The sequence below is a fragment of the Copadichromis virginalis genome, linkage group LG15 (genome assembly GCF_057382275.1).
Source record: "Copadichromis virginalis isolate Kocher_CV1m ecotype Utaka linkage group LG15, C_Virginalis_male_GT1.1, whole genome shotgun sequence".
Lineage (NCBI taxonomy): Eukaryota > Metazoa > Chordata > Actinopteri > Cichliformes > Cichlidae > Copadichromis > Copadichromis virginalis.
In genome coordinates this window covers 35,023,397-35,033,263 of record NC_140632.1, presented here as the reverse complement: position 1 = coordinate 35,033,263, position 9,867 = coordinate 35,023,397, and the positions used below count along the sequence as shown (strand labels likewise).

At 41.1% G+C, this 9,867-nt stretch overlaps 1 protein-coding gene across 2 annotated transcripts; it reads left to right on the top strand.

The window, feature by feature from the left end:
- Positions 1–1,272: 1,272 nt before the first annotated feature.
- Positions 1,273–7,643, top strand: klhl26 (kelch-like family member 26). Of its 2 annotated transcripts, XM_085433121.1 has the most exons (3): positions 1,273–1,588; positions 3,683–3,865; positions 4,380–7,643. In XM_085433121.1, exons 1-3 carry the CDS (start codon positions 1,539–1,541, stop codon positions 5,959–5,961), a joined length of 1,815 nt encoding a protein of 604 aa, XP_085289247.1. In that variant the 5' UTR covers positions 1,273–1,538; the 3' UTR covers positions 5,962–7,643. The 2 variants fall into 2 exon arrangements, with proteins under 2 accessions (XP_085289247.1, XP_085289248.1); XM_085433122.1 differs by lacking the exon at positions 3,683–3,865.
- The last annotated feature ends 2,224 nt before the right edge of the window (positions 7,644–9,867 follow it).

Genomic DNA, 9,867 nt, shown 5'->3' with positions numbered 1-9,867 from the left:
GCACTTGTTCTTGTGCACACAAGCATTCACTCCTCTGCTTTCACACACATATGGACTTGAGTGACATGCCATTGTTAGTCTATAGGGTTTAATATGATGTTAGCCCAACCTTTGCAGATATAACATCTTCAGCTCTTCTGGGAAGGTTTTCCACAAGGTTTAGGAGTATTTATGGGAATTTTTGGACCATTCTTCCAGAAACACATTTGTGAGGTCAGACTGATGCTGGATGACCAGGCTGCGTTCTCTCAGGTTGAGGTCAGGACTCTGTGCAGGCCAATTGAGTTCTTCTACATCTTTATGGACCTTGCTTTGTGCGCTCGTGCACAGTCATGTTCTAATCCAGAAGGGGCCATGCCCAAACTGTTCCCACAAGCTTGGTGTAAAAATGTCTTGGTATGCTGAAGTATTAAGAGTTCTTCTCACTGGAACTAAGGAGCTGAGCCCACCTCGTGAAAGACAACTGTACACCATAATCCCCCCCTCCACCAAACTTTACACTTGGTACAGTTCTCCTTGCCAAACCCAGACTCATCCATCGGATTGTCAGATGGTGAATTGTGATTCGTCACTCCAGAGAACACATTTGAATTTTAGATAGAAAAAAGTGTTTAAGCACCTTGTCTAACATTCACACACACACAGACTCAAACTCTGATGACTGCATGAGCAAAGATGTTCTGAGCCTGGTTACGCTGGATGTTTCTTCCTGTTGAAAGGGAGTTTTTCTTTCCCACTGCTGCCTTGCTTTCTGAAAGTTCAGGTTTTCTCTGTATTATTGTAGGGTCTTTACCTTATCATATAAAGTGCCTTGTGGTGTGATTTGGCGCTATATAAATAAAAATGACTTGAATTAGTTTCATATGGTCTTAGACAAGTTACAGTCTTTTGCTTTGACATCATTTTAATGAGCTAGACTTTTTCACTGGAAAGCCTCATTCATTTCAACTCAACAATGTCAAACCACATTCTCTGCATATTAGCACAGTCTGTGTGCAGAACTGGTCTCTCTGCATTCCAGTCCTATCACATTTACTGCACAGAAAAATCTGATAAAGGAGGCCCCAGCTCATATACTATTGTATTGTTTACATACAGGCTTTGCAATTGATACTTTTTTTTAATATTCGCAACATTTTACACATATAGACTTAACTGGCAACCAAGAAGTGCTACTTTAATACAGGCCTACCGTATGAATAGAATGACAGACACATTTTATGGATATTTACTGTTACAATCTAGTTTTGTCTCCTATAGGATCAATGCTTCACACGGGACATCTCAACTGAAACACCTGTGCACGTGACTGTGGCGCCCTCTAGTGGTCGGCACAAAGGAAGGAGGTACAGCAAGCAGCCGGTAGGTGAGGTCACCACCGTGTTCGGCACAGGACTACAGACAGGCAGCTGTTTACCATCCATCCTGGAACAATCGACTTTATTCAGACTTGTGAAGCCATGACCGGGCCAGTCGTGCCATTGGCATCCTGTTAACTCTGCTGAAAATGCCCTATGCGTGTTGCTATGTGCTAGAAGATGGCGGAGTCAGATGGTGGGGAATTTGCTCCAAAAGATACGCAGAACAGGTGGGTGAGGGCGTGGGGAGTCCACGGTGTTGTCTTGGGTGTCCGGTGTTTCCCTGATGGGAGTTCCCACGGCTCCGGGACTCGAGCTCGATCCGAGTCCGTCAGAACGGTTCGAAGCGCCGCGGCGTAAATCAAGGAAACACCGAGGCGGTGTCCGGGCCTCCAGGCACCAAGACTACCTGCTCCTTTTTATCGATACAGCAAAGAAAAAAGAAGTTCAGAATGGAGGCTAGACAACCGTAACACAACCTGCTATATTTTAACAGTTTTATTAATAATTTTTATGATAGACTAATAAATAGGTCACAACTTTGAAGCGATGCTAGTTTGCTTTAAATGTCACCACAAAACTGCGAGCACATCCGCGGAAAGTCTGTTTCTGTTTTGTTATGGCTCAAATATCTTCTTCAAAATCAGATTAGGCATGTTTTTAAAAATTCTGATATTTAAAAAAACAAAACAAAAACATAATGCAGACCGTAAGCATTTCGTTTATTTTAATGAGGAGGTTTCCCCACTGGAGACATGCAGGTGCACTTAATTACGTCAACGTGATAACCGTAGGACACGCCATCATTAAGTATTAAGAGTAACACTGCCAAAGCTAAATGGAACACGTTTGCATTTTTTATTATTTTACGCGGGCAAACAACCACGTTAGTCCAGATATATAAAAGAAGACTCTCCGTTTTCTTCCCTTCACCTGTTTTGTGTGCGCGCATGTGCGCAGTTTCCACTTTGTTTTCCTTTTATTTTGACATGCACAGACAGAGATGAATATTATTTGCTCAGCAGATACCCAGGTACTCGAGCTTTTCTACAAACAAATAGGAAATTTGTCAGGAATTAATTTTCCCATGCACATACACAGGATCAGTCATACAACTACTGCAGGGATCCTCGCACTGTTTTAAGCTGTTTATTCCAGACCTGCACTTTTTTGCCGTTTTATTTTTTTACCAGTACCAACCAGCAGCGTTTGCATTCTCTAAATTATTTTGTTGGCTCTTGTGAGATGAGCTAATACAACCTCCAAAGCAAGAAAATGTCTATTTGGGCTACATTGTATTTGTTAGCTTTTGACAAAATAAAGGTGAGAGTCAGAGGAACGAATCTTTTTGATCGTATCAGCATCACTTGATATTCGAGATCAATACTGGGGTATGAAAATTGCAAGACTGGTTATTTTTATACACACAGTTCTCAGTTCTCAATTACTTTTTTAGGATTGAACAGATTTTATTTACACCAGGGTGATTATAATTTCTCCTATTAGGGCAAGAAAACTGATTTCTGAACAAAACACTGATGTTGGAAGAGAAGGCCTGGATCATTGTGTCCACTCTAATGGAGGGGTGGGGTTGTTGAGCTGGTTGTCAGGTTGAACCTCATCACTTGTCTTTGACTCAATTTTAATTTTTTGACTTAATATAGGATAATTGTTGGATTTGAAAAACTCCTATCGTTCCCATTTAGCCCCATTTGGTCATTTTTAACCTTCTTGCTGTGCTTGGATGCCATTTTTGAATCTTGTTAAATGAAGCATATCAGGGGGGAAAAGTGCAAGCAAAAACGTATGTAAGCTTGTCGCTCGTCTGAGGTTATATATGTACTTTGAATAAATGTGTTTGCAGTGATGTCAGGGAGAACTTCCTTTTCCTTGAGTGCTGACAAAGTGATGCTTTTTCATGTACCTATGATGGTGTGTCCACCAGATATACTTACTTGCTCTCAGTAAGCCACTGTAATTGTGGCAGATAGATTTCAGTTTTTTATGTCTAGCAGTAAAGTGCACAGCACTATCTCTTCCCCTCACCATGACTCCAGTGTACAGACACATTCTCGCTAATGCAAAGACACCGAACAGAATGCATTTCTCCCTGGCCGACTCTAGCAGATTAGATTAAATTTTCATCACAGCAATGCTTTCACCAGACGCAACTTATTGATCTCTTGGACTATGCAGCATGTTTGAAAAGGCGGTAATAGCTTTTAGTAACTGAAAAATTAAGCTGAGTACAGAAACTAAGATCAGGGGAGATGTGAAAAAAGGAACAATCACTTGAGTGACTTGAGGCCTTTTTCTCTTTACAGTATGGCAAACAAGAATAGCACCCTTCGCTGTACTTTCTCAGCCCCGAGCCACAGTTCCACCCTCCTTCAGGGCTTGTCTGTGTTACGGGCTCAGGGCCAGCTACTTGACGTCGTGCTGGCCATCAACGAGGAGCGCTTCCAGGTCCATAAAGCAGTGCTGGCCGCCTGTAGTGATTACTTCAGGTTAGTCTAAGGCATGAGACTTCACACTGCCTAATTTGCATTCATAACTGGAAGCTTTTAGCTGGAATGGAGGGAAAAAAAACAGTTACATCCATTTAAAGTTAAATACACATCTCGGTAATGTAAAAATACATTCTCAGTCTCCTGTATGTCAGTGAATTCATATTTGCCAAATGATATAACGATATCGTATATTAGAGAAGCAGAAATTGAGAAAGTTTTAAAACATATTAAAACATTTTAATATTTAGATAATTGTACAATAACATAAAAATGCAGGAAAAGGTAAGCTTACTGCTTTGCACACTAGTTTTTGGTTCATCTGCACCAGACCTGAAACAATGAACAACTCAAGAAAAAAAGGGCCTTTTTTAATTTATTTATTCATTTTATTTTACGTAGAGCAATGACTCTGACTCCATTGCCATTCAACAGTAAAGTAAATGTATGCAGTTTTGAATTCCAAGGGACCGTAAAATATCACGTAGTTTACTTACACGTCCTTGTGTTTCAGAGCTATGTTCACGGGAGGCATGAGGGAGTCGAACCAAGATACCATTGAGCTGAAGGGTTTGTCTGCCCGTGGGCTGAAACACATCATCGACTTTGCCTACAGTGCAGAAGTCACTTTAGACTTGGACTGCATTCAGGATGTCCTCGGAGCTGCTGTCTTCCTCCAAATGGTTCCTGTCGTGGAGCTCTGCGAGGAGTTCCTCAAGTCAGCGATGAGCGTTGAGACCTGCCTGCACATCGGCCAGATGGCCACCACGTTCAGCTTGTCCTCCTTGAAGGAGTCGGTGGATGCCTTCACCTTTTGCCACTTCCTCCAGATTGCAGAGGAGGATGATTTCCTGCACATTCCCATGGAGCGCCTCACCTTCTTCCTTCAAAGCAACAAACTGAAGAACTGCAGTGAGATCGACCTCTTCCACGCCGCCATCAGGTGGCTCCAGTACGACGAGTCTCGCCGGGCTCAAGCCAGCAGCGTCCTCTGCCACGTGCGGTTCCCCCTCATGCGCTCTTCAGAGTTGGTGGACAGCATTCAGAGAGTGGACATCATGGTGGAGGATGTTCAGTGTCGCCAGTATCTCCTCGAGGCCTTCAATTACCAGATCCTTCCCTTCCGACAGCATGAAATGCAGTCCTCACGGACACTCATTCGCTCTGACGTCATGTCACTCATCACCTTTGGTGGGACGCCCTACACCGACAACGATCGCACAGTCACCACAAAGGTGTACTATCTTCCAGATGTCGCATCCCGTCAGTTCAAAGAGCTTACGGAGATGGAGACGGGGTGCAGCCATGCTTGTGTTGCCGTACTAGACAACTTTGTCTACGTCGTCGGCGGACAGCACTTACAGTATCGTAGTGGCGAGGGGGCGGTGGACAGCTGTTTCCGCTACGATCCACATCTGAACCAATGGCTGCGCATTCCACTCATGCAGGAGGCTCGTATCCAGTTTCAGCTAAATGTGCTGAATGGACTGCTGTACGCCACTGGAGGGCGCAATCGATCTGGCAGCCTGTCATCTGTAGAGTGTTACTGCCCAAAGAAGAATGAGTGGTCATATGTGGAACCATTAAAACGCCGGATTTGGGGTCATGCGGGGACTTCCTGTCAAGAGAAGCTGTATATCTCAGGAGGATACGGCGTCTCATTGGATGACAAGAAAACTCTTCACTGCTACGATCCGGCGACAGACCAATGGGACTTCAGAGCTCCCATGAATGAACCCAGAGTGCTGCACACCATGATCAGCACCAGGGATCGGGTATACGCCCTGGGCGGCCGCATGGACCATGTTGACCGTTGTTTTGATGTGCTAGCAGTCGAGTATTACATCCCAGAGAACGACCAGTGGACCACAGCCAGTCCTATGAGGGCCGGCCAGTCTGAAGCGGGCTGCTGCCTTCTAGACGGGAAGATTTACATCGTCGGAGGTTACAACTGGCACCTGAACAATGTCACAAGTATCGTTCAGGTGTACAACACAGAGACAGATGAGTGGGAGAGGGATTTGCATTTTCCAGAATCCTTTGCTGGGATTGCTTGCACACCAATTATACTTCCACAAAATATCACACAGCGCTAAGCAGAAGACCTACGACTGTGAAGATTTATTCCATGTGCTCTTTCTGCCGACTGTTGAGTCAACACAAGGTGTGATCGTTTTGTGTGCGTGAGTGTGTGTGCGTGTTTATATGTTCATATGAAGAAATTGACCTAAAAAGCCACAGTACTGTTATTTGGGTATTACTCTGTAGCTTCAGAGGGTTCGTTCATATTTATTCCACATGAAGGGTCTTTATTTTGAGTTATTCTGAATTTATGAACTAAAGTTATAAATTACACTTGTAGTTGTCTGAGATGTGTTTAATACATAAACTGAAAAGGATTTTTTTTTCAAACATTTGTACCATTTGGAAAATAGAAGAGCGGATACTTTAACGAAGCGTAAACGGTAATAGTAGCACTAACTACCCCAAGTTTTATTGATCAAGGGCTTCAGTTACACACAGCACAAATGTCTCTAGACATAATTATCATTTAGAGTATGCTACAATTTTTCCAGTGACAACATTTAAACTCAACCTTTATAATGTTGGATAGCTTGATTGTACATTGGTTTTTTATTTAATTTATTTTTTTGTGCTATGTTGTAATTATTTAACAACCGTTAGTGTTTTAAAGTCTATTTACTAATCAGCAAACCTCGTATCAATGATGGCACACAAACGAGTATTGTATGTGTTTAAACTGTGAATTTTTATTAGTTATTCCACGTTAGTCTTTTTTTCCCTCCTTTTCAAACTACTACTGCCCTCATTTGTTTCAGTTCTTGCTAATGACTCAGACAACATAACAAACCAGTATGGACCTCTTATGGCAGCTACATCAATACTTAATGTGTGTGCATGTGTGTCTGTTGACACTGTTGCTGCTCTCTTTATGTAAAGCAGCTTGCTTACCATAAAAGGTTTGTCCTTAAACAACAGTGACATTTAAATTTTCTGACTGTAATTGTCTGTTAAAATGTGACAAGCAACATTTTTGCACAAATCCTCAAAGTACAATTTATACAGAAAACATGCTCATGTTATTCACGTCCTATTCTTACTAGTTTTGCACTTTATATCTACAAATGCATATTATGAAGGCTGTTGTAGGTTTAAAAAATGGATGTTGAATTGGTGAATGAGGATTATTTTTAGTGTTAAAGTCAGAAATGCACAAGAATCAACTCTAAAAAAATCTTATTTGTCAAGGAACTACTTCACTTTGCATTTGTAGCAGGGTGAACGAGCATCTGTCAGTCTGTTCCCGATCCAGTTATCACCTCATTCGCACACGTGTTCTTCTAAATAACCATGGCTAGATGTCATTGTCACTGTAGGCTAAAATCATGTATCAAGTATTAAGGTTATTATTTAATTGAGACTTATGCTGCAGGCAGATGGTCCAAGGTTCATCGAGCCATGCAAAGTGAAGTGTTATGGTTCCTTACCCCTTTTTCCTGAGGGTTTTCTTGCTTGTATATATCCAAGTTTAACCTCAGTAAATTCCTCAGTCTTTCTAAGATTTCTCAGCAAATGTGTGAGTGTATAATCTCAGATTATACCAGGTTTTTTTGTGTGTGTGTGCAAAGAGACAAACTTCCTGTTTTTGTTTTGTTTTGTTTTTTCCAGGAACTGGCCGTGTGATGGTGAGAAGCCTCCTCATTTTTTTTCTTTTCTTTTTAAATTTTTATTATTATTTTTTAAACTATCAACTGTCTGCCTTAGTGTGTCTTTGTCTTGTTCTTACCTGTACCAGTAACAGCACATTACATCATTAAAGTGCAATATACAGGAAATTGCTGTAGTCAAAGGGGAATGTACACATGTGTAGCTTTATGTGCATTCTTTATTAAAGGTGAATCATGCTTTAAAAAAGGAACTATTGTTGTTTTTTTGTTTGTTTATTATTATTTTGTACACTCCCACATACAGGAACATTAATGTTTCAGCCAATATACTTCAGTTTTTTCTGTTGTGGGTGTGCAAAGTATTAATGAATTCATAAAGAAAAGTCAGTTTGTTTGTTTTGTTTTTTTCCCCCCCAACTAGTCCACTATTTCTTTATTTCTCATGCTAGTGGTGTTGCAAACCCAGGGATCTTCTGAGAAGTGCTATTGCCAACAAGATTGGCAGCTTTCCAAATAATCAGCCAGGCTGATTAAATTATTTAAAATTAATATTTAAGGTTCCATAACAGCAAATAGTTTTCTGACTTTAATTAATGTGTTGGTTAGCTGTTAGCTTCCTTCATACTGGCCTACAGTAATGTTCCAGGCTCTCCATTGAATAATTTGATCCATTTTTCCAGAAAGGATAATTAAATATTCAAGGGTGTGCAATGTTTTTTGTTTTTACACTAATTTTACCAAAAAAGCTACTGTTGCAGTACAACCTGAAAACACACACACACTCATGCATTATATATGCCTCTCCAGTGTCTGTCCAGAGGCACAGGCCTAGGACAAGCTAAGATTCTGTGCAGGCAGATCCTCGGGCTGGTAAAGCACCTAATCAGCAAACAAAGATGGGGAGCAGGTGGATCACTCATTGATTCATATATTCAGGTTTCATTCCACATATTAATATAAAATAGCTTTTCCTTTCCCTTCAGTGTGTGATAAGTGAGTGTATAGTTGTTACCTTGTTTAGTTTTGTATATTTTTTGAGATCTACCATATTTTTGATGACCAGCAGTTTAGCTTCCTCCAGTGATCCTTTTAGTTTGATTTTACAGTTTGTCATCCAAGTACTTTGAATTTTTCCCAGTTTCTTAAGGTACAATGCTTGCTTGGCTCTTTGGTTAGATGTTCATTGATAAATACTTTATATGCTTTTAATTTTCTCCCTTGTCCCAGCAGTGCATTCTCGTGCTTCTTATTTACACTTAAGATAATAGCTGGTTTGTTGCTGGTGTTTATTCTGGGCACAGGGTGGCATGCGTCGATGTTGTCACAGTCCAGATCAATCCCTTTGGACTGCAGGAAAGCAGCAACCTGTTGTACCATGGAGCTAACGTCCAGCTCCCCTGGTTCCTCACTGCTATTGACAGTCCCTGCCTGAGCGTATGAGCGGGGTTTAATATGAAGCAGTCATTTATCCTGGAATACCGTTGCAGGTCTGCAATCCTTTTCTCTTACTCTATGTTTTAGATGCAGAGGAGCTTTACCACCTCCACAATGTTAAGGATGCTGTTCTACTGCAACCTGATAGTAGACATTCCCTCCATTAGGAAATCAAGAGACTTTTTAATGTCCTCGACAGCTGTCAGAGTCCACTTGGCCCCGTGGTACCCTTCAGTGTTAGCCTAATAGCTCGTTGGCTAGCCTGCAATTACCTCTTCAACTCTTTTAGTCCAATATCCAGTATCAGGGTTGCATTCCAGACAGGGTCATACCAAAAGTTTCAAACAATTAGACCATTGTCCTTGATCCAATAAAACGATGGCCAGAAAATCTACAAAAACCAATGAAAATATACCACAACAGCTCACAATCTCACATAGTGAAGTTTAATTCAATACATTCAGACTTTCATTGGATATATGCAAGTTTTAGTCAGTATATTCAGACTTCCATTGCATATCTTCTAGTTTAATTCAATATGATCCAACTTTCTCGTCATAAACTAGAGCTTCATGCGATATATGTAGACTTTCCTTCCATTCTGGATAGTTCATGAGCAGTTTTTTTCTGTTGTATCCATTGCATTCATTACTGCTTCATTCCATGCTGTTTTTATTCTGTTTGAAAATTCTGTTCTCTTTTATGTGAACTTATTTATTTACTTAACTATTTATAGCATGCATCTGGGGCACACGATTTCCCTTGTGGCAGTGTGTATTTTATCTGCAACTCACCCTGCCGCAAACTCTGGCAATAACTGAAGCAAAAAAGAAAAACATCAACAGACACGTTGACTGTGCGTGATGACGACCGGGAGAG

What these genes read in the sequence shown, in the direction of transcription:
- klhl26 (XM_085433121.1), top strand. Translation starts at nt 1,539, where the DNA reads ATGGCGGAGTCAGATGGTGGGGAATTTGCTCCAAAAGATACGCAGAAC. An exon ending in CCAAAAGATACGCAGAACAG is followed by an intron (nt 1,589 to 3,682) that starts GTGGGTGAGGGC and finishes TTCTCTTTACAG; the next exon opens with TATGGCAAACAAGAATAGCA. An exon ending in GCCTGTAGTGATTACTTCAG is followed by an intron (nt 3,866 to 4,379) that starts GTTAGTCTAAGG and finishes CTTGTGTTTCAG; the next exon opens with AGCTATGTTCACGGGAGGCA.